Source organism: Apodemus sylvaticus, chromosome 4, assembly GCF_947179515.1.
Source record: "Apodemus sylvaticus chromosome 4, mApoSyl1.1, whole genome shotgun sequence".
NCBI lineage: Eukaryota > Metazoa > Chordata > Mammalia > Rodentia > Muridae > Apodemus > Apodemus sylvaticus.
The window spans coordinates 103,248,569-103,274,533 of NC_067475.1; the positions used below are offsets into that span (position 1 = coordinate 103,248,569).

Below are 25,965 nucleotides of genomic sequence, written 5' to 3' on the forward strand. Positions count from 1 at the left end.
CATTCATGCTACCTTTCTATCTGTTGCTGTCATTCTCTGAGCATCCTAGAAGCACAACCCCCACTTTTCTGGAAGATGGCTCCCCAAATGATCTCCTCAGTGTTTTTCCTTCACTGTTAAAGGAAGGAAAGTACACTGTCAAGTGTACTGCTGCTCAAGAAGATTGACTGGAATTTGAATTCCAGTGCTATAGAATGTTTTAAAGAAGAATATCTATATAAATGTAAAAGGAACACTGATTTGATCTGTATGTATATATATCACATGCTGTGATCATGATGCCGCTGGCTCAGTAGAGGAGCTATGGGGAAACAGATAGTATCTTCTAGGCAGTATCAACAAGGAAGCAGCAGGACATCACTCAAGGCATCTACAAAACCAAAACATCTTTGCTGGGTAGCATTCTGACTTCCAAGTATCACGGTAAAAATATACTTCATCCTGGGCAGAAACTGATTCTGGCTCTGGTTACATCCAAGAAGCCATGAAGGTTGTTGCTCACCCCAGTGCTGGACAGAGATTCCAAGACTCATTTCTTGTTCTAACAGTTTCTAGATGGAAGCCAGCTGGTGTCAGAAATCATACTGAATCTGCCTCTTGCCCACAAGACCTCTCATGTCTGATGCAACTGTGCCTTGGTTTCTTTTCTTTTGCTACAATAGCAACGAAGGGAAGATGGGTTTATTCCAGCTCATACAATACATCATAGCTGGGAAGTCAAGGCAGAGGAACCTGAGGCAATTAGTCATGGAGTTCGTAATCAGGAAGTAGAGAGCCATGATTAGTAGTACTCATCTGTCTCCTCTCTCCTCTCTCTCTTTTTCTCCTCCTCCTCCTCTCCCTTTCCCTTTCTCTCATTGCACTCAGTCCAGGATTCTTACCCAGGGAAGGGTCCCAACCACAGTTAAGGTAGATCATCTTCCTATATCAATGAACCCAAACAAGATAATCTCTGGAGGACATTCTTTTTTTTTTTATTTTATTGGATATATTCTTTATTTACATTTCAAATGTTATCCCCTTTCCCAGTATCCCCTCCTCCTAGGAAGCCCCTATCCCATCCTCCATCCTCCTGTTTCTATGAGGATGTTCCTCCACCTACCCCACTCCCACCTCCCCACCCTCAATTCCCCTACACTGGGGCATCTATGGGGGGGGGGGTCTGGTTGGCTGATACTGTTGTTCTTCCTATGAGGTTGCCAAACCCTCCAGCTCCTTCAGTCCTTTCTCTAGCTCCTCCATTGGAGACCCTGAGCTCAGTCCAATGCCTCCTCGAGGATTCTAGATTCTTTTGACTTGACATTAACACTACCCATCATAAGCTGCTGGCTTAGGGAGAAAGGAGAAGTACAGGATATAGAGAGGAGGCAGTCGGTGTTAACGGAGGCTGTGCGTACCTGCTGGCTGCATGTGGATGAGGCTGTTGGTGTGGGAGGATGAAGGCTGAGGTAGGCTGGATTGGGAGATGCCTGGGGCATGAGTAAAGCACAGCTCTGAGTGGAGAGGACCAGGTGTCTCCAAGATGGTTAGACCCGGAGGGATGTGCGCTAATGTGCAGTTTGATCTTAATGGCTGATGGGAACTGGTTGATGAGTTAAGAAGCAGACCAATGGGAGGTGGTGGCATTGTGGGGGGGAGGAGCCTGGGAGAGGGATCAGGTCTTTGGAGTCGTGCTTTTGGGCTGTATTTTGTTCTTGCCCTCTTCTGTTGTGATCCCCTCCATTTCCTGTTTATCATGAGGTGAACAGTCTCTTCCTGCTGCTGCTGTTCTGACTCACCATGAGCCCAGAAACAACGGAGCCAGTGGCAGTGTGCTGAACCTTTGCAAAGATGAGTGACGTAAATATTTCTCTATTAAATTGTCAGGTGATTTTTCACAGCAGTGAGAGAGGTAAAACAAGAGGTGGGGGCGGGGGCTGTTAGAAACTGTCAGCTCTACCACAGACGTTGGGCAGGACATGGGCTTTTCCTCAGTCTGTCTCCCTCTTTTGAAAGGAGCTCATCTTTCCATAATGCTAAGCCATTTCTTTTCAGGAAAGCCATGTTTAGAAATTGTTACTGGTTCTGCTAATTGCCCAAGTGTGGGTTCTAAATTTTTTTTCCTTGCGTTCTCTTCTAATTGCTGTGTGGAATGTCAAGCTATTTCTGTCCCTCAATTGTGTCTTCTTTGGTCCTAATGGACTCTTTCAAGTAAAGGCATGTGGCCAGCAGCAACACTTATTCAGAAGCATCAGGTTGTCAGCAGTTCTTAAAAGTACTTTATCCATTAACTATTCACATAAAATCCCATTTGGGTAGGGGGCTGGGCAGATAGCTCAGTGGATAAAGTGTTTGCTGTGTAAACCCAATGACCAGAGTTCAACCTCTGGAACCTGTAAAAGGGCTGGGGGCAGGGCATGTGTGTTTATTATCCTAGCACTGGGGGTGGGGGTGGGGGTGGGGGTGGAGCTAGGTAGATCCCTGGGGGCTCATGGCCAATGTAACCTACTTGTCAAGCACCAAGTCATTGAATGACACAAGGTAGATGGCTCCCGAAGAATGACACCAGAGATTGACTTCTGGCCTCCACACAAGGCAGGTACATGCACATGGACCTGTGCACACAAGTGTGCCAGCATGAGCGAACACCCACACCTATACATACAAGTCTTATTCTGCAAAAAAAATAATTAAATGACTACGAGTCTGTACATATATCATAGATTTGTTAGAATTTTCTGGGAAGAGTGACAAGCCTAAAACTCTCTTGTGGATTTAATATTCATGTGCCATTTAGATTCTGTTTTGGTCTTCTGATACTTCATTTAATTTTCACTGTACAGAAAAATTGTTCAAATCTTTGAGGAAGGAAACTTTACTTTTAAGTGGTTCTGCAAGTATCTGAAGGCACTTTATAAACGCCTATGACCATTGTCATAATACTAGGTGAGGGAGCTAGTCTACAGTGGCCTTAGCAATAGGAATGGGAACCGTGAAGGTTGTCATAAAAATAATCCTAACCATGTGAAGTGTTTAATGCCATGTTCTCCTGGTGTCACAATATTTAAGCACAGCGAGATTGTCTCAAAGGCAGAGGGAGATGAGGCAGCAGTACATTCTGCGCATATGCAGTGAATTAAAAAGCAGCCCATGACGCCTACTTGTAAGATGGACTGATTGTGCTCTAGAAGTTGGCTGTGGTTAGGCAGGGTAGGGCTTGTTGGGAAAAGCTGAATGGCAGGGCGTCAGCTTGCTAACCTACCCTAGGAGCTTCCTTAAGCTCTGAGTGTCTCAGAAGCCCTGAGGCCATTCAATACTGTATTTACTCATTTTCTATCAGTTTCTTTGACATTACTGTGTCATGATGGCTGGGGGCCGTGTATCCACACATTGTCCCAGCTTCTGCAATGCCCAGGTGGAATTCACCTCTTCTCATAATTCTCCTCATCAAGACTGTTTCTTAGTCACATCGTCACTCCATTCTGCCCTTCTCTATGTGTTCATCTACCACAATAGAGCCTGCCAGGCAAGAGGCTTCCAGCCACTCCTCCTATAGAGAAGGTCAGTGCTGTCACCTTTAACTATGACCCATTAATGCATTCCAACAAAAAGTTATCTGAGGCCTTTTGCTTGCCACAAGTGTCAATGCCTAATTTCTAAAGTTTCAGTTGAACATGGGCCATGACTAGGCTGACATCCAAGCCTTAAGCAGTTAACCCAGCTTCACCTAGTCTGATGGCCGAGTGTGTGGGTATGTGGATATGTTGGTGTGTGTGTGGGGGGGGGGGTGAGGGGTGCTGGGACTGTGGAGCCTCATGAAGACCTAAGGCTGCTGCTTCACTCCCTTTGTGATTCTCTTTTGCCTTGCCTTCTTTACAGAGGCAGCACAAAAACATCCCGAAGGAGCATCTTGTCATGAGGCTGTCCAACCCATTTTGCCTGAAGCCAGTCAGCCTCCAGGGCTGCCTTGCTTTCTCCTATTTTTCACAGCATCTTATCACCACTGTTCAGGCTCAAAAATCTTGGTCTATTGCTCTTAGATCATACCCATCTCAAAGCTCACTTAAAAGGCCTATGGTTCATATAGGTTGAGTTCAAACAAACAAACAAACAACCCAAAACAAACAAGCAGACAAACAGAAATGCACTGCCATCTGCTCTCTAGGGTCATATTCAACATTTTGGGGGCTGTAACATTTGTTACAGCCTTTTGTTTGAATTTCTTTACATTTTTTACTTTTTCTTTAAAAAGTTTAAAGATTATATTTACCTATTTGTGTGTATGTATTTTGTGCACACATTTTGTGTGCAAACACACATATGTGCATGTATGTATGTGTGTATGTGTGTATACATGTATACACATGTATGTCACAGTGGACCTATGGAGGTCAGAGAACAGCTTGTGGGAGTTGGTTCTTTCCTTCTACTGTGTGGGTTCTAAGAATAAAGCATGGGTTGCCAGGCTCTGGGCCCAGTGCCTTTACTCACTGAGCCATCCTGCTGCCTTCCTCTTTTTTCTTTCCTTTTGAGACAGGGTCTCATGTAGCCCAGCCTGGCTCTAAAATTCTAAGTAGCACAGGATTACCCTGAACATTTGACCTTCCTACCTCCACTTCTCAAGTGCTAGGATTACAAGCATTTGCCACCATCACCAGATCTTGTTGAGTTTCCTATGTGCTTAATGACTAAACTAGTTTCTCCATAGGTATCAACTCCAAGATAATTAGTCAGAATTTTTTATATCATCATTTTAATATGCATATATGTGGCCTCTGTGTTTCCTTTCTTCATCCTCCTTTCCTGTCCTCTTGCCAAAGTGGTCCTTCTGTGTGCATGTCTCATATTAAGTAATATTTTCTTTCCATGAGTGTATGCATGTGCTTGTGGTTTGCAGGCTCCCATATTTGCGCATCTATGTTGAGGTTGGAGGTTGGTGTTGAACATCTTCCCCAGTTGCTCTCTATCTCGCATATTGAGGCAGGATCTCTTACTGAATCCCCAAGCTTGTGATTTTGGCTAGTCTGGATGGCCAGCTTGCTGCAGGGATTTCCTGTCTCCATTCCCCGAGGCTGGGATGGCAGGCAGGCTCCTGTGCGCATATGGCTTTTACATTGGTTCTGGGGATATAAACTCTGATCCTCATGCTTTCGTCACAAACATTGTACCTGCTGAGCTATCTTCCCAGCTGGTATTTTCTTAATTTACTATGTTTTAAATCTTATGTTACAAGGCACAAATTGCATAACAAATGACTCCCATGAAGAAGTATGGAGAGGGTCCTGATCCTGGAAAGGATTGATCTAGCATTGGAAGGGAATATAAGGACAGAGAAAAAGGAGGGAGGTGATTGGAGAAGGGATGGAGAAAAGAAGGTTTATGGGACATATGGGGAGGGGGGATTTGGGAAAGGGGAAATCATTTGGAATGTAAACAAAGAATATAGAAAATAAAAATATTAAAAAAAAGAAAAAAGAAAAAAAAGAAAATTTGGCAATAAAAAAAAAAAACTTATGTTACTAAGTAGTTCCTTTCACTATTGTATGATGATTTACCATTAGTGCATTCTCAAAAAAAACCTCGGGATGGTTAATTAATCCTTATTGACAGATACTAAAATTACCTAGGAGATATCTCTGGGAGTATGTGTTTGCAAGGGCATTTCCTAGTAGATTTAACAGAAGAGAGAGATCTTCCTGATCTTCATAGTGAGTTCTAGGACAGTCAGAGCTATGTAGTTGCTGAAAACTCCTTGCTCCTAACAACCCATCTCAATGCCCCTCTTGAACCTATATCTGAGACTTTCACTATGGAGATGCAGGATTTAATGTTTTCCATGTTGGCTTTTAGTCTTGCCTTGGTCCACCTTTTCCTTGCTCTGACACTATTTCTCTCTTCTGGAATGGAATCTTTATTCTGTGCTAAGGTATGGATTCATCCTATAAATAGTCAGCAAACCCTGACGCTACGATGAGAAGCATGTATCAAAAGGAGCATGCCATGGCTGTCTCCAGAGGGGCCCTGCCAGAGTCTTACGAATTCAGAAGCAGAAACTAGCAACCAAGCTTGGACTGAGCTTGGGGTCCCCAATGGAGGATCTGGAGGGTTGTCCGGAGGAGCTGAAGGGGTATATAGCCCTATGGGGAAAACAATGACTTCAGACACCCAGACACCCCAAGACTCCCAGGGACTGAATCATCAACCAAGGGGTATACATGGTTCCAGCCAAAAATGTGGCAGAGGAATGCCTTTTTGGGCATCAGTGGGAGGAGTGGTCTTTGTTCAGGTAAAGGCTCAATAGAGGCCACAACAAAGGGAAACAGATGGGGGAGGAAATTGGGGGAGAGGTGGGACTGTATTGGGTAGAGGGACATATACATGGAGGCAGGGGGAGGGAGGAGGGGTAGGTAATCATTGGGGACGGGGGCTTTTGGGAAGGGGAAAAGCAAAAAAAATTATAAAATAAATATAATAAAAAAAGAAGTATTAACTTTTTCTTTTTCTTTTTTTAATGAGGGTTCACAGTTAAGAGACTATGAATCTTACAAGGGGCTTTGAACTTTTGAACAATGGTGAAGTTGTTAAGATCAGGAGCAGTCTTGAAGCTGAACTCACTTTGCATTGTGGGATGGCCAAGGAGGAGGAGACATTCAGGAGGAGGGTGGAAAATATAGGTAAAATTGATGTTTGGGGGTGTCAAATTGACAAGGTGTAGACTTGTGATGATTAACCTTCAATGTAACTTTGTTGAGAGTCACGTGAGACATCATCTGGTGTGTTTGAGAGAACATTTCTAGAGAGGTTTAATTGAGAAGTGAACACCCACCCTGAATGTGTGTGAATAGAAGAAACAGAACTGAGCACTGGTGGGAGGGAGAATGGGGGTGGGTGTGAGTGGTAGGGGGGGACATGGGGACAGGGAGAGGGATAGGGAAAGGGGGAGATGAGATGACAATGAGGATGGTGTAGAGGTTCCTCTATTTTTATTGTTTGCTGATACCATTTCAGGTCAAACTAGAATCTGATCTCCTTAGTGGAGAATCCCATGGAAAATTACCCAACTCTGTTCTAGGAGCCGAAGATCAGGATGTCCTAGATGACTTAGCCTTTGTCAGAACTTCTTGTTTGGATCCTCCTCTGGCTCAGGGTTGATCTTAATTGCTTGCTTGTGTGGAAACCCCCTCCAGCTGGAGAGATGATTATCTTAACTTCTGTTCAAACTGCTTACTGTGTGAAGCCCCCCTGCTCCTCTTCCCCACAGCTAGTGATGTAATCACTGCCCTTAAAAAACAGTGTTCTGGATACCCAGGACCACACCTAGGTCCCTGAACCCTTGGATATATGTCCAGACGGTTGGAATACTTTTAACTGGTCATACACTGTGTCTGAGTGGGTATCTCTGGTAAGCTCCTGGTAACATGAGCATACATCTCTCTCTTCTTCCCGACTTCAGACACAGTGTGACAGGCTGTGCCACAGCACCATACCATGACAGGAAATAAACATTTCCATTCCACAAAACATTCCCATCTCCATTTGATTCATTCAGTCCAGGTCTTGCTGCCATGGAATAGTTCCATCTACAATTAAGATGGATCGTCCCACATCAACTTGCATAATCAAGATAATGCCTCAGAGAAATGTCTAGAGGATCATCTCCCATAGCATGATTCTGTCCATTGAAAACACTTTGAGTGTGAATTATTTCAGTTTGCCCCAAAGAATTTGAAGGAGATTTTAAAAAATAAAATAAAATAATAACAATATCAGAAAATAAGTGAAGAAATTAGTTAAAGGGAAAGTTAGAATAGATAGAAAAATCTCAGTGAAAGGGAAGGCAAGGTGAGGGAACGTATAAGTGCATGCTTCTCTCTTACACATCAGAGAGGTGGGAGAGATACACGACCCTTGTCCGCTGAGGCTGCTTTTAGCTTGATGTAGAAGATACCATGGATATGATAAGTCCTTGGGTCTAGACAGAGAGATGAGCCTGCTGGACAAGGAAGCACCCCTCAGAGGGAAATGGGGGCAAAGCTAGATGATCTCCCCTGAGACAGAACCCCAGAACTCCATCTATGGTATGCCTTAGTCTCACGCCTTTCTACTCACTGTCCCCATAACACCCTGAGTACTTACCAAGACCCAAGCACGAAACTCTGAGCCCAGATTTCCCAAGATTCCTAGAACAAAAAGAAAGCAGCACATAATCACCATTTGTGCATGTGAAGCAACACACACCTAAGCCTGAACATTATCTTTCTTGACAAGAGCTAAGGCAGGGGAATGTCCATCAGTGCCTTCGGAATTTCTTCCATCGCTATTCTTTGTTCATTGATATTTCATTTTGAAATAGAGAAACTCAAAATCTCAGGCTTAACCTAGGTACAAAATATATCCCACAAAATGAAGCTTTTTAATTTTAAATTGTCTTTATTAATTTGATTCTACATTTACTGTCATGCTCTTCTCTTTTAGATTGTGAGTTTTTTCAACAGAAATGGAATTTACCTTTTTCACTAACCAGCTGTAAATCATTTATCACAGACATGACATAGAGTTAATAAATGTTAATAAATTATTAATTAATAAGTTAATAAAGCAGTTAATAAATGCTGACTTATTGACTGACTTCTAAAATAGAATATTACTTCCATACGAAGAATACACAGAAACCTGTGTTTCATATAATGCACTTTTATACAAGATTGCGTAAAATCATCACAGGAAGTTCAGAGAACCCTTTAAAGATGGAGTCTTATTTTCTTCCTCATTTTTCCTGCTTCAATCACTCAAAGTTCGTCAAGTAAAAGGCATGTAAATTTATAATTTGTGTAGTGTTGGAACCAGGAGTTCATTCATTTACCTACAGTCTATGTAAATCCAAAACCAACCCATTTCTGTCCTCTCACTAATACTTCTCAGAGAAGACAGAGAATTCTCAGCAGCCAAATGTTTCATAGAACCAGTGTGGAGATCAAACCGAGGAGGCAGAGCCAGGATACTTACACCCTGGGGGTGGGAATTATCCCCTATTCTGCCCACGTGCTGTACAGTTCCCTTCCCACTTTGGCTACATAGCGGCACCCTGACCACTTCACCAGTTTGCTTTCCTCACTGTGCCTGCTTTGGTTTCTCCAGAGTTCATAATCAGGACTTTCATTTTTGCACTGCGACTTTTTTCTCTTTTTATTGTCTATAAAATGTCACCTAAGTGACACATGTAATATTATAGCTAGTCAAGCACTTATCATAATGTGGAACTGAAAGAGTCATTGTCCCCTCAGTGTAACCCTAGAGTGACCTTAGAAAGATGCTTTCTGGGGTCTGATTTCTTCATTAGTAGGTTGGGATGTTGGTATCTGTGACATTAATTTCGTATCATCTCTAAGGTGGATGGAATCTGAGTAACTACGATAATGTTATATGGAAAGCCAGTACAGGGACTTTGGTGCCTCCTGCCTGCTGATTTCTAACAGATATGGTGCTGAGTCTTCTCACATTAACTAGATATTTGCAACTAGAAAGAAACTTGCATACAAATACAAGTGAAACATGTTTTGAACTACTAGATAGTAAAGAAGTAATTGGGTATCTTTCAGGAAGAATTTTCCCTAAGATGTTTTTTGAGCTTTTAGAAATCATCAGGTATACCAGGGAAGATCTTCCTTTGTAGTCAGAAAGTCTGCTTCTTTCCAAAGATGGGAATCTAGAGTAAAAAACAGCTTAACAGGGAGAATAAAAACCACTATATCCAAGGTAAATCAAGACAAGTAAAATGTAAGTGAATATCTGAGTCTCCCAGGTAAGCCATCCAATGCTGATGAATAAGTAAATATTTAGTGAGAGGTCACTATGTTCCAGACAAGCTTTGGGACATAGAGGGGAACAAAGCACAGCTTTCTACCTTGAAAGAACCCAGAGTCCCAAGGAGGAGCCTAACATGCCATCACAGATCAGTGGGGTGTGACCCGTCACAGCAATCTTTGGAACACTGTGTGGGCATTCTGATGTCACAGCAATCTTTGGGAACATGGTGTGGGCATTCTGATCTTGTCACGAGGAAACAGATCTAAACCAAACTTCCTGTGGAACTCTGACACCATTTAGTGATATTGAGAATAATATGGAGGAGTAACAGCACAGAACAAACACAACAACAACAGTAACCAACAATGCACAATAACCAACAAAGCAAAGGAAGGCAGGTTTAAGGCTAAGCCTGTACAGACCACAGTTCTCTGACACAATCATAAAACAGGAGGTTGGTGTGACTGGATGCTTTCTAAGGAGGAGCTGCCCCATTTTCCTTATGTCATAGATGATGAATAATCAGTCAGGGTAGAAGACTGGACTAGAGAACTGTCAGCAAAAACAAAGTGCTTAATAGCAAGCCTCTTACCATTGCTACCTATAGAGAGGGCAGCCGTTTTGAAAATCAATGTCTTAGAAAAATGTGGAACAGACTCTCCAGGAGCCCTCAGGACACAGGAACCAAGGATCTGCCTGGGACAGGATCCTTCCAATTTCCATCTGCACTGGGAGCTGATCCTGTGTCACAGTTCACCATACCCAAATACTGCTGGAAGAGAGCTGGTCTCCCAGGAGTGCCAACACACCTGTAAGACCACGACTTCTGCTCAAAACACAGTTAAACTCTGTGTTCTCCTTGGAGATGGAACTGTTTCTGTCTAATCAGGAACCTGTCACAATTTCCTTTCATAGAGGACTTTATAAGAGGTTTTTTTCTACTTCTATTATATTTAATGTTCAAAATAGATTTTAAAAACTGGTTGAGTGCATATTACTTTTAGCTTCAGAAGATATCATGAATATTTAAGTATTATAAGAAGCATTTAACTATTATAAATTATTTTGATGACTTAAAATGTCAATACTGAGTTGTATATTTTAAGATAAATTTTATTAGTTTAATAAAAAAAAGAAAGAAAAAAGAAAGAAAAATGTGGAATGAAAGAAAAGTTCAATTCCAGACAAACCCTGAGTGATAGCAGGCCCTAACTCAGTGTTAGTACTTTTGTTTCTTTCAACTCTTTAGTTTTTATTACATTTCTATACTTCAGAGGTTTCTGAATCATTCAACTTATTACCCTTACTGTCTTTTCAAGATGTGTTCCCCATAAATGTGTTCCAGTCCTGATACATGACTATGCTGTTCACTTTGCTGATGGAGAAGATGGAAGAAACTGCCTTTCATTCAGGGCATGAAATCCCGACACTACAGCAGTTATACCGAGTGGCACAGGATCATCTACCTGACCCTGCCCATCAATGTGAGTCAGAAACGTGGTAGCGGCCAGATACTCTGACCTATTTACACTCTGCTAGATGACAGAAGCTCAAACACGTGGCACACGTGAGAGTTTCCCATGAGCCTCGGACATACCATTTAGTTCTTTATGCATATCTCTACATTAAACAACCAAGTGCATCACTCACATTGAACTGTAACACATCACCCAGGATCCATACTGTCACCCAGGGAGAATTTTCACAAGCACATCATAATCTTTTGTGACATTTTGTATAAGGTCTCATTTTATTTCTTAATTCCTCAGAAGTCATGGGCAAGGGGACAGAGGGTGTCTTAAAGGTCGTCGGATTTCCAACTACCTTGAATTCCTTTCTCATTTGATCTGAAATAGTCTTGCGGCACAGGCTTCCCTATTTTATCTGTGTCAGATACGCCAGAAGGAAGTCTCACCATGTTCATTTTTAGTATCTGTTCTTGTTCGACTCAAAAATAAAAGCTCCTCTTTCCAGGTGAACCCGGAATGCTCCGCTGCTAATATTAGAAGCAAATGACATCAATATGGGGTATGGGGCACTTAGATCTGTCAGTCAAATTTTTGGCAATCCTGAACCTTAATGCTTCAGTAAAGTGATCTGGAGGCAGGCCCTAGCTTGTGGAAAACTAACTGGAAAGTTTGGTTTCTGCTTTCTTCTGGGAGGGAGCTGTCAGCTCAAGGAACAACCTGGCCAAGCTATTCTCCTGCAGTAGTTAATGCCCAGTATTGCTTCATGAGGCACCAGGCTCCTTTTGCTCCTAAAGGCGCTAATAGAATACCGTGCACTGAAATGAAGTCTCATCTCAGCATAGTGCTGTACGCCACACTTTTGCTCCCAGTTCCTTCGCAAATGGAAGATGCTAAAAGCAGAAGATTAGCAGCCCAAACGTGTTGTTTTAAATTGCCTGCTTCTAGATGAGTATATCTTAGATATTGTTCACAGTTTAAAACTGCTAGGCAGAGAGGAGTAGCTAGCTAAAATATGCCTCTTGCATTTGACCAAGAAAGAAGCTTATTACGCCTGACAAAATCTCCCAATTTAAAGCCCGTCACAGCAGGAAGGGACCAAAAGCATATGTAAGAGTCTCCAGTTGCTGTGTAGGCGGAGGACACAGTCAGGTCGGGTCTGACCTGGTTTTCATGTGGCTGGAACACTACATCGATGATGACATCATTTGCTATATCTATCACACCCTCTTTCTGACCCCACCACACTATATAATGTGCCAGATCTTACCTGGGAATTGCTAAGCAGTCTGTCTTTTGAAAGATGCACATATAACTTTCTTAAAACAAACATACAAACCAAACCAACCAAGCAACCAACCAAATCCCCATAAAACCAAACCAACAAAAATGTCAAAACGAAACCCAAAATAGCCCCACCCCCAATACTTTGAATCCAAACCGTATTCATTTGTTAAGCCAGATGGTAGTGAGGCTCATATGGTACATTTTTATACTGTGAATATGACTACAGTTAGTGAACAGGAGACTACTTGGTGAGTGAATGATAACTCTTGGGGGAACCACAAGCCACTGGAAGGATTTGGCCATGGATGCTAATGACAGAAAGTAATGAATAACATAGGGCAGTGGGTCATGGTTATCTGTAGGTAGCAACAAAGTAGATGAGGTTGTTTTTCAGTTTCTAAAAAGATCAAGTCAGTGTCAGCTCTAAATTCCAGCTAGATTTTTTTCAGGAGTCACAAAATTCATCCATTCACCTGTATTATTCGGAAAAATGTCTAGAGGAGTATAGCAAAGGAAACTTTTTTATAATTAATAAATTTAAAAGAGATGTATGGTGACCTATGCCTTGAATCTTAGCACTCAGGAAGCGGAGGTAGGTGGGTCTCTGTGAGTGCAAGCAAGCTAAGTGTATGTAGTGAGACCTTGTCTTAAAAATAAAAATGAGTAAGAAGATGTACCACATTTTATGTAATACCAGGGAGGAATGGAGCTTAGTTGAATCTGAGGTAAAGGAAAACTGTAGCTGTACTTTGAAAGCTGTGTCTCCTGATAGTAAGAATTCACCCTTGTCATTAAATATCCTTGAAGCCATAAACAGATCCTTTCCACTATATCAGAAACTAAGGTTCCAGGACACATCTTCATTATTACCCATTAGCATGAGGCCTAATATTTAAATGGTTATGACTTTTTAAAACACCATTTGCATCATGGTATGGTATTTATCCTTCTACCCCTTTGTGGTTCTTACTTGAAGATTATGGGAAGAGATAATGAGGCGATTAGGGTCTCCATAAGGTGGAAGAGAAAAGTCGCTACTTTATTCTATGAATATACCACCCTCCTTGAAAATATTCACAAATCTCTTTTAAAATCCATAACACAAAACTCATGGCATTGCTCCTGGCTCCTTCAGGACAGCACATCTCGTTTCTCTCCAGAGTACCTTGTTTAATAAACTTCCTCTTGAGAAAATCCTTTCTTCTGAGAAGACAAGATTGGAAGAGAAACCTTTGCTTGGTATTAGCTTTAAGCCGTGCTTGGGGGAAGCCAAGTAGCAGGTAGTTACTGATCCATGGTGCTTATATCATAGGAAGGGAGGGACATAATAAACTGAATTGATCATTTGATTATGATATACTAAAATAGCTTTGACCTGAGGATGTCTCCATATTTTTGCCCTTGTGTAATGATCTTGGAGCTAAGTGCTATATAAACTTACCAAAAGAGTAAATTAAAGCCAGGCAATGGTGGTGCAAACCTTTACTCCCAATACTCAGGGAGGCAGAGGAAGACAGACCTTTGTAAGTTCATGGCCAATCTCGGATACCCAAGGCTATACAAAGGAACTCTGTCTTGAAAATTAAAAAAAAAAAAAAAAAAAAAAAAAAAAAAAAAAAAAAAAAAAAAAGAAAGAAAGAAAGAAAGAAAGAAAAGAAAAATAGAACTAACATAAGAACATGGTTTTGTGACAAATATCTGAGTCATAGGCAATCACAAACTGCCAAAGTGTAAGGCTATGCTTAGATAAAGAAAACAGAGCAGTCTTGATGTTAGCAGTGTGCCAGCAAACTGTCCCTGGAACACACTATCTTCTGTCTAAGTGACGCCTACCAGCACTGCAGTGTAGAATTCTCTGAACGCTTCTAGGTTTGAGGACTGTTGGAGTCATGACTTGTCCTCTGCTCACCTGAGCTCTGTAAAATGTTTCTAAAGTTCTTAACAATCACAATAGTAAATTTACAAAAGACAGTGTGGTCCAAATATAAGATTGTGGAGTAAAGCCTATGAGACTTCAACCCTACACAAAGAAATACAGACAACTGGGAAATGCTAAGAGAAGGAGAAATAAACTTCCCCAGGAAGAACACACTGATTATTATTCAATACCAAGTGGTCAGCCTGGAAAACATACATATAAGTAACATGATACAGACTGAAGATACTGTGTGTGTGTGTGTGAATTTAATAACAGTTAATGAAACTAGAGATCATGAATTTGAAAGAGAATGGGGGTGGGGTTGGAAGGAGGAAAGGGAGGAATGATGTAATTATAATCTTAAAATCAATCAATCAATCAATCAAACAAACAAACAAATGAATGAACAAATAACTATAAATGGTGGAAAACTGCCCAGATAGAGCAGTTAGGAAGAAATTTTTTAGGAAAGTGGCATTTAAATTTAGACCCAAAGGAATCAGAACAGGGAAGAGCTCCAACTGCCCTCAGAATCTTCCTACTCTCTCAGTTAGGAGGCCGAAGACCCCTTCTTCCCTCTCCTTCCCCTGTCCACCACTCCCCCTGACTGCCATGCCTCTACCCCTACTTCAGGCATATATCTGCTGCTTAGGTGCAGACCACACTATCCAGAACAGGAAAGAGCCATACCTGCCCTCTGAACCTGCCCACTCCCTTGGATCAAAGCCCAAAGGACCCAAGCCACTGATACCCATCAAGCACACCACCCACTCACCTCTTTAGGGGGCAATGCCTATTGCTCAAGAGCAGGCCACTCTAGTCAGAAGAACACATACCCACTGCTGAGACAAAGGCCATGCTAGGTACCAGAAGTCCAGTCCTCAACAATGATGGAGACTCCTGCTGGACCAGAGGTTAAACCAGCCACTAGGAATATAGAACACAAAGACCAGAAAGACCAAAGAAGAAACAGAAACCAAGGAACAAAATACCTATCCAACAAAAGAAACTTAGAAATCAGCTCCTATACGTGTACTCATTCTAAACCCAAGTATACCAGTATAAGAACACAATCAACAACCAGGACAATATGGCACCAACAGAGCCCAACTATCCTACTAAAGCATCCCCTGAATATTCTGACACAGCTGAAACACGAAAATGACCTTAAAACCAATTTTATGATGATGAAAAAGGTCTTTAAAGAAGAAATGAAAAATCCCTTAGAAAAATCCAGGAAAACACAAACAAATAATGGGAGGAACTGAGTAAATCCCTTAAAGAAAACAAACAAAACCAAAAACAAAATAAAAAAAATCAAAACTGAAACCAAACAAATAGATTAAAGGAAATGAATGAAACGGTTTAACCTGAAACATTGACCTGAAAATGGAAATAGAAGCAATAAAGAAAACACAAACTTGAGGGAACACTGGAGATGGAAGATCTAGGTAAGCAAACAGGAATCTCATATGCAAGAATTACTAACAGAATACAAGAGATGGAAGAGAGGAAATTTCAGGTGTAGAGATATGATAGAAGAAATGGATGTATATGTCAAAAATGTTAATTTTAAAAAGCTTCTGACACAAAACATCCAGAAAATCTGGGAAACTATAAAAAGACCCAACCTAAGAATAATAAGAATAGAAGAAGGATAAGATTTCCAGCTCAAAGGCCAAGAAAAATATTTTCAACAAAATAGAAGAAAAATTTCCAACCTAAAGTAAGGAGATGCCTATAAAAGTCTAAGAAGCTTACAGGATACCAATAGACTGGACCAGAAACAAAAGTCTCCCTACTACATTATACTCAAAACACTAAGCATATAAAACAAATAGAACAAAGAAAGACTGCAAATAAAGTTGCAAGGGGAAAAAGCCAAGTAACATAACCAAGGCAGACAGACCTATTAGAATTATACCTGACTCTAAAGCAGAGAATCTAAAAGCCAGAAGGATCTGGAAAGATATCTGATAGACTCTAAGAGACCAGAGATGCCAGCCAAGACCACTATATGCAGCAAATGTTTCAACTACCATAGATGGAGAAAACAGGATATTCCATGACAAAGTCAAATTTAAATAGTATCTACTCACAAATCCAGTCCTATTTCAATACAATACAATACAATACAATACAGTACAGTACAGTACAGTACAATGCAATGCAATGCAATGCAATACAATACAGCAAAATTTCAATACAAGCAGGTTAACTACACCTACAAAAACATAGGAAATAATTTCACACCAGCAAAACCAAAATAGGGGAAGAGCAGAAGCATAAGAGTCTGCATACAGAACACCACCACTACTACTACCAAAATGACAGGAATTAACAGCCATTGGTCATGGATATCTCCTCAATATCAATGGACTCAATTCTCCAATAAAAAGACACAGCAACCAAAAGGAATGCAAAATCAATCATTCTTCATACAAGAAATATACCTCAACATAAAAGATAAACATTACTTTAGAGTAAAGGGTTACATAAGGATTTTCCAAGCAAATGAATCAGAGAAGCAAGCTGATGTACCCATTCTAATATCTACCAAAATAGACTTCCATCCAAACTTAATCAGGAGACAGAGAAGGACACTTCATAGTCATGAAAGGAAAAAAAATCCACCAAGATGATATTTATATCTTGATGTCCACCAAGATATAGATATCTGAATATCTATATCACAAACACAAAGGGTGCCCACATTTGTAAAAGAACTATTACTAAAGCTCTAAACACACATAGAACTCTACACATAATGGGAGACTTCAATACCCCACTCTCATCAGTAGACAGGTCACTCAGACAAAAACTAAACAGAGAAATAATGGAGCTAACAGATGTTGACTCAAATGGACCTAACAGATATCTATAGATCATTTCACTCAAATACAAAAGAATATATCTTCTTCCCAGCACCTCATGAAACTTTCTCCAAATCTGACCACATACTGAGTCACAAAGCAAGTCTCAACAGATACAACAAAATTGAAATAACACCTTGTATTCTATCAGATGACTACTGATTAAAGCTGGACTTCAACAACAGAAACAATAGAAAGCCTACAAACTCATAGAAATGAAAACTCTCTACTGAATGACCATTATATTAAGGCAGAAATAAACAAATTAACAATTTCCTAGAATTCAATGAAAATGAATGCACAACACACCCAAACCTATGGGACACAATGACAACAGTATTAAAAAAGTTCATAGCACTAAGTACCTTCATAAAGAAACTGGAGATATTTTATATTAGCTTATCTGCATATAAGCTAATTTTATATTAACTTAACTGCATATCTGAAAGTTCTAGAACAGAAAGAAGCAAGCACACCCAAGAGGAATTGAAGGCAAGAAATATTTAAACTGAGGGCTAAAATCAGTAAAATAGAAACAAAAAGGACAATATAGATAAATCAATGAAAACAAAGAGTTGGCTCTTTTTTTAAAAAAGATTTATTTATTTATTTATTTATTTATTTATTTATTTAATCTAAGCACACTGTAGCTGTCCTCAGACACATCAGAAGAGGTCATCAGATCTCATTACGGATGGTTGTGAGCCACCATGTGGTTGCTGGGATTTACTCAGGACCTTCAGAAGAGCACTCAGTGCTCTTAACCGCTGAGCCGTCTCTCCAGCCCCCAGAGTTGGCTCTTTGAGAAAATCAACAAGAAGACAAATACTTATCCAAACTAACTAAAAATCAGAATATACACATTAACAAAATAGAAATGAAAAGGGGGACATAGTAACAGACACTGAGGAAATCCAAAGAATCCAAAGGTCACACGTTAAAAACTTGTACTCCACAAAATTGAAAAACCTATAAGAAAAGGAAAATTTTCCTGATATATACCACTTGCCAAAGTGAAATAAAGATGATATAAGCAATTTAAATAGACCTATAGCTCCTGAGGAAATACAGTCGACTAAAAAGAGCAGAGGCCCAGATAATTTTAGTACAAAATTCTACAAGTGTTGTTATTATACTTCCAGGACGCTGGATTTATATCTATCAACATTCCTACTTACCCCTCCATCACCCAATGGGCGCTACTTGTCTTCGACCATATATTTTTTAAAATTAACAGTCTGGTAAATGATAAAGGACCTAAATCTCACCTATTCTGTGTTCCCACATCCTTAACTCGTTTGTTCCTATAGCCTGTGTGCTCAAGTTGATGTTAACGAGCCTGAGTCTGCCTAGACAAACTCATTTTCTGTCACCACTATTTAATCCATTGCTGCCAGCTTTCTTACTCTGATCCTAGCATCTTTACTCACCAAAATAATATACTTTCCTCTACCTATGCAACCTGTCAAAGCTACTTAAGATTTCCATTCCTATTCTCTCTTTAACTATTGCCCTCTTATCTTGCAATCAATATTGTCAGAAGTTTGCTATTAGATTTAAGACAGATAGAATTCCTGAAGGCCTGACAGCTTCTCCCAGGAGGTCTCAGAAGAAAGATATGGACACCGCCACAGGATGCTGCCTGAAAGAGTGCAGTGGACAAAACCCGGATACCTTGAGTCAAATGACTTAGCTAAATAAAGGTAAGCCATTTCTCATGTCATGGGTATCCATTCCACAGAGAAAAGCCGTGCATCTTCTGTGCTTGAAAGCTGGATTGACAGCCAAAGCTGCCGTGGAGACCAAAGACCACAAAGAACTGCTGGCTACTGGAATCTGTCATTCTTAAATAATATAACTGCTAAGTTATTGTTTATTCCTCAGACTTCTGACTACATTGACAGCTAAACAATTATCTCCTTACCTAAACTCTGTTTCCATTAAATGCTTCATATTTCCTTTTCTTGCTCTGTCACTATCCTAACATCTACGTTCTCATAGATTTCTTTAATAATAAGTATTCCACTATACGATCTAACCTTCAATCCTATTCCTTCTGATCTACAAAAGGCTCATCTTAAAGACTGTTCATGTGGCTAAGCCATGTTGTCATCTCTTTAATAAACTTGTTAGCTACAGAAAACCCGAGGGGCAGAGAGGTGAGAGTATGTGGGAGAGTGGAGAGCAAAGAGGGAGAGGAGGGGCAAGTAGCCCTCTTATAGTGGGCCAGATCTCCGGGACAGGGCATACCTAGCTATTGCCAGGTAGGTGTGGGGTGGAGCTTAGACAAAACACCAACAACAAGACTTTCAAAGAAGAGCTAATACTAATATTCCTCAAATTATTGCACTAAACAGAAATAGAAGGAACACTGCCAAATTCATTTTATGAGGTTGCAGTTACCCTGATACCCAAACCACACAAAGATTCAGCAAAAAAGGGGAATTACAGGCCCATTTCCTCCCATAAACACGGATGTAAAACACTCAATAAAATACTCAAAGACTGTAGCCACATCAAAAAGAACATCTACCACTGCCAAATAGGCTTCAACCCAGAGATTCAGGGATGGTTCTACCTATAAAAACTTGTCAATGTAATATACCATATAAACAAACTTAAAAACAAAACAAATCCATGATCATCTCATTAGATGCTGAAAATCCTTTGACAAAATCCAATACCCTTTCATGATAAAAGTCTTAGAGAGATCAGGATACAAAGTACATACCCAAACATAATAAAGGCAATTTACAACAAGGCTATAGCCAACATCAAATTAAATGGAGAGAAACTCAAAGCAATTCCACTAAAACCTGGAATAAGGCAAAACTTTCCACTCTCTCCAATTCTATTTAATATAGTACTTGAAGTTCTAGCTAGAGCAATGAAACAACTAAAGGCAACCAAGGGTATACAAATTGGAATAGAAGTAGTGAGAGTATCATTATTTGCAGATGATATTATAGTATACATAAATGACCCCATAAATTCTACCAGGAAACTTCTAAACACTTCAGTGAAATGGCTACATTAACTCAAGATTAGTAAGTAGCCTTCCTATATACAAAGGGCAAAAGCACAGAGAAAGAAATCAGGAAATAACACCCATGACAATAACCACAAATCACATATCTTTTGAGAACTCTGAGGAAGTGAAAGACCTCTAAGATAAGAATTTCAAGTCTTTAAAGAAAGAAAATCAAGAAAGTATCAGAAGATGGAAAGACCCCATGCTCATGGATCAGTAGGCTTAACATAGTGAAAATGGCTATCTTACCGAAATCAATCTATAGATTCAACCATTTATAATCGCCATCAAAACACTGACACAATTCTTTTGATATTTGCTTTATTTACATTTCAAATGGTATCCTCTTTCTGAGTTACCCCTCCAAAAACACCCTATCCCCATCCCCTCTCCCTCCCCCTGTCTCCCTCCCCCCCACCAATTTCCTGACTTGCATTCCCTATTCTGGGGAAGAAAGCCTTCACAGAACCAATGGCCTCATGTCTCATTGATGTCTGAAATGAGCATTTTCTGCTACATATGTAGCTGGAGCTGTGGGTCCCTTCATGTATACTCTTTGGTTGGTGATTTAGTTCCTGTGAGCTCTGGGGGTACTGGTTGGTACATATTATTGTTTCTTCTGCAGGGCTGCAAACATTTTCAGCTTCTTGGGTTCTCTATCTGCTTCATTGGGGACCCTATGCTCATTCTGTCGGTTGACTGTTAGCCATGGGTGTTTTGATCCACTTTCCAATAAGGATTAAAGTATTTACACTTTGGTCTTCCTTCATCTTGAGCTTCATGTGATTTGTGAATTGTATCTTGGGTATTCTGAGCTTTTGGGGCTAATTTCCACTTATCAGCAAGTGTATACCATGTGTGTTCTTTTGTGACTGGGTTACCTCACTTGGGATGATATTTTCTAGCTCCATTCATTTGCCTAAGAATTTCATGAATTCATTGTTTTTAATAGCTGAGTAGTACTCCATTGTGTAAATGTACCACATTTTCTATATCCATTCCTCTATTGAGGGACATCTGGTTTATTTCCAGCTTCTGGCTATTATAAATAAGACTGCTATGAACATAGTGGAACATGTGTCCTTATCACATGTTGTAGCATCTTCTGGGAATATGCCCATTAGCGGTATAACTGGGTTCTCAAGTCCAATTTTCTGAGGAATCACCAAACTGATTTCCAGAATGGTTTTACCAGCTAGAAATCCCACCAACAATGGAGGAGTGTTCCTCTTTCTCCACATCCTCTCAAGCACTTCCTGTCTCCTGAGTTTTTGATCTTGGCCATTCTGACTGGTGTGAGGCGAAACCTCAGGGTTGTTTTGATTTGCATTTCCCTGATAATTAAGGATGTTGAACATTTCTTTAGGTGTTTCTCAACTATCCAGAATTCCTCAGTTGAGAATTCTTTATTTAGCTCTGTACCCCACTTTTTAATAGGGTTATTTGGTTCTCTGCAGTCTAATGTCTTAAGTTCTTTGTATATATTGGGTATTAGCTCTCTATCACACCAACAGAATTCTTTATAGACCTTGAAAATCAATACTCAATTCATATAGAAAAACAAAAAACCCAGGACAAAGCTAAAACAATCCTTTACAATAAAAGAACTTCTGTCCCTGATTTCAAACTCTACTGCAGATCTGTAGTAATAAAAACCTCATAGAACTGGCATAAAAACAGACAGATTGATCAATGCAATCAAACTGAAGACCCAGATGTAAATCAAAGATCTATGGGCATCTGACTTTTGATAAAGAAGCCAGAATTATACAATGGGAAAAAAAAAAGCATCTTCAAAAACCAATGGTGGTCTAACCAGATGTCTGCATGTAGAAGAATGCAAATAGATCCATATTTATTATCCTGCATGAAACTCATCTAAGTGGATCAAAAAATCTCAGGATAAATCCAGACACACTGAACCTAATAGAAGAGAAAGTGAGGAATAGTCTTGACTGCATTGGTATAGGAGACAACTTCTCAACAGAACACCATTAACTGAGGCACTAAGATTAATAGCTAACAAATGGCACCTCATGAAATTGAAAATCTTCTGTAAGACAATGCACATCACCAAAAGGATATATAAGCATCTCACAGATTAGGAAAATATCTTTACCAACTCTACATCCAACAGAAGGCTGATACCCAAAATATATAAAGAAGTCAAGAAACTAGACATTATAAGCCAAATAACCCAATTAAAAATGAGGTACAGATCTAAACAGATAATTCTCAACAGAGTAATCTCAAATGGCTGAGAAGCACTTAAAAATGTTTAACATTCTTAGTTATCAAAGAAATGCAAATCAAAAAGACTCTAAGATTCCATTTTGACTAAGATCAAAAAAATCAAGTGACAGCTCCTGTTAGCAAGGGTGTGGAGCAAGGGAACACTCCTCTATTACTGGTGGGAGTGCAAACTTTTACAGTCATGTTAGAAATCAGTTTCTCAGAAAATAGGTCTCTTTGGAAATCAGTTTCTTAGAAAATTGGGTATAGATTTCCTTTAAGACCCAGCTATATCACTCCTGGGCATATACCCAAAGGATATTCCACCAAGTCACAACACAAGGGGACTTGCTCAACTATGTTCATAGCAGCTTTATTTGTAATAACCAGGAGGTGGAAACAACCTAAATGTCTCTCAATTGAAGATTAGGTAAAAAAATGTGGTATATTTAAACATATTTACTAAGTTATTAAAACCAATGTCATCATGGCATTTGCAGGCAAATGTATAGAACTAGAAAAGATCACCCTGAGGAAGGTTACCTAGACTGTGAAAGACAAACATGCTATGTGCCCACTTATAAGTAGATGATATTAAGCATAACCATGCTATAATCTACAGACTCAGAGAGGCTAAGTTACAAGGAGTGCTCAGGTGTGGGGTGGTAGTATATCTCCCTGGGAAGGGGAAATAGAATAGATATCACCGGGGACTGGTGGGGTTGGGAACATGAGGGATCAGTTTGGACGAGGAGGAGGAGGAGGAGGAAGAAGAGGAAAAGGAGGAGGAGGAAGAGGAGGAAGAGGAGGAGGAGGAGGAGGAGGAGGAGGAGGAGGAGGAGGAGGAGGAGGAGGAGGAGGAGAGAGAGAGAGAGAGAGAGAGAGAGAGAGAGAGAGAGAGAGAGAGAGAGAGAGAGAGAGAGAATTGGAAGAGACAATTGGAATTGGAATCGGGATATCTCTGAGGCAAGCTAGAAATGTAATGCAATGGAAATTCCCAGGAATCTATGACAATGGCCTACTTAAGACTGAGTGATGGAGGATAAGGAGCCTGAACTAGCTATCACCTTACTAGGCTAGCTTTCCAATGGAGGGATTGGGACACCAACCCAACCACAAAATCTCTGACATACAGTATGCCTTGCCTATAAGATACACTATGGCAAAGGCGGCACAGAACTTGTGGGAGCAGCCAGCCAATGATTGGTCCACCTTAAGACTCATGACATGAGAGGGAGCCTACCCCTGACATGGCCTGGAGTGAGTGCCAGGAACCAGAGGTTTCATATCCTAAGACGTAGAACAGAACAAACAAGACTGGGAAAAAAAAAGTCAATGAAATGAATCCTAGTGATAGTCTGCTATACTGGTAGGCTCTGTCATTAGAGAGACTTCCTCTAGCAATTGATGGAAACAGATATAGATACTCACAGTCAGACATTAGACACAACTTGGGGAAGCCTGAAAAAAAGAGGGAGGAAGGAATGTACGAGCCAGAGGGGTCAAGGGCACCACAAAAATCCACCACCACCACCACCACCACCACCACCAACAACAACAACAACAGCAACACCACCAACAAAACCCAACAAAACCCCCCACAGAATCAACTAACCTGGGCTCCTAGTGGCTCATAGAGACTGAGCTGACAATCAGGGAGCCTTACTTAGGCCCTCTGCATATATGTTATGATTGTGTAGCTTTGTGTTCTTGTGAGATTCCTAATAGTGAGAACAAGGGCTGTTTCTGACTCTTTTGCCTGCTTTTGAGACCCTTTTCTTCTCACTGGGTTTCCTTGTTCAGTCTTAACAAGGAAAAGTGCCCAGTCTTATTGTGACGTCATATCGTGTTTGGTTGATATCCCTGGGAGGCTTGCCCTTTTTTGAAAGGAAACAGAGGAAGAGTAAGAGAGGGTGAGGAGAGGGACCAGAAAGAGAGGAAGAGGGAGGAAAAACTATACTCAGGATATAATATATGTGAGAAGAATAAAAACAGTTAGAGCCAAAGGAGCTTAGAGGATAAAGCAGGGACTAATACTCTATGCAGAATGAACAGCATGTACAGAGGCTTAGACTAGAAGAGGCGTTGAAGAAGTAGCCATCTAGGGCAGTAGAAGGAAGTGAAGGGAAGGGTGACTCCAGATGAGTAAGGAGAGTAGGAGTCAGATGTAGCAGAGCCCTACAGATTAGGGTGTGGGTTTTGGGTTTATATGTACGAGCAACTCTTAAAAATCGTAAGTAGGAGGAAGAGGTCATAGGGAGGCATGAGGGGCTAGGGGGCTGCTTAGGTGGCCCTGATGAGTAGGGATGGTGTCAGTCAGACTTGCAGTGATGGAACAAGGGAACCTGCAGGGGTTGTAGGGCTAACTGCTTGGCTAAGTGTAATGGTGAACAGAAGTGGATGCTCACAGCCAACCCATGGACTGAGCACAGGGTCTCCAATGGAGGAGCTAGAGAAAGGACCCAAGCAGCTGAAGGGGTTTGCAGCCCCATAGGAGTAACAGCAATATGAACCACCCAGTATCCCCAGAGCTCCCAGGGACTAAACCACCAACCAAAGAGTACACATGGAGGGACCCATGGCTCCAGCTGCATATGTAGCAGAGGATGGCCTTGTTGGACATCAGTGAGAGGAGAGGTCCTTGGTTCTGTGAAGACTCAAGGCCCCTGGGGAATGCCAGGGCAGAGAAGCAGGAGTGGGTGGGTTGGTAAGCAGGGGGAGAAGGGATGGGATGGCGGTTTTTGAAGGAGAAACAAGGAAAGGGGATAAGATTTGAAATGTACATAAAGAAAATATCTAATGAAGAAGGAGGAGGAGGATGAGGAAGAGGAGGAGGAGTAACAGGCCATTCTCAGGCTTCCGACTTGGACAGCTGCATAAAGAGGGGTACTTTTCACTGAAGTAGGTGCTTTTCACTTTATTGGTCTTTGTTGGAGAAACAGAATAGCTTTAACCTCCCTTGCACATGGGGATTAGAACACCCATGAGATATCCAAGTTACTTGCCAGGAGAATTGGGAGAAGGCTTTTCTGGAATTAGGAATAATCAGCACCTTGAACAGAGGCAATGTTAAGGGAAACCATATCTATGCAGGGAAAGGGGTGGATGGGGGCTTTGGGGCTCTCCAATCCTGTAGACAGTGGAAAGAAAGGTATATTAGCAAAGGAAATGAAGAGAGGTAAGTGTGGAGGACAGAGAGAGGGGGTCTGTGCAGGAGGCCACCAGGAGACTGCCTCAGGATGCTAAGCTGGCAGCTGTGTTGTAGGCTACCAAGAGATCAAGAGGGAGGGTGGAGAAATGTCCTTCCATTTAAAATGGCATGGTGCCTGCTACTCCTCTTTCTGGGAGATCCCTTTATTCTCGGCTCTATCA

The 25,965-nt window shown here is 40.9% G+C and overlaps 1 protein-coding gene across 1 annotated transcript in view; it reads right to left on the minus strand.

Annotated features, from left to right (window-relative positions):
- Positions 1–25,965, minus strand: part of Kcnab1 (potassium voltage-gated channel subfamily A regulatory beta subunit 1) — a 274,528-nt gene that overhangs the window by 108,212 nt on the left and 140,351 nt on the right. The window contains exon 2 of the mRNA XM_052180406.1: positions 8,116–8,159. Coding sequence (XP_052036366.1) covers positions 8,116–8,159 — 44 coding nt within the window. The remainder of the gene's footprint in view (positions 1–8,115; positions 8,160–25,965) is intronic.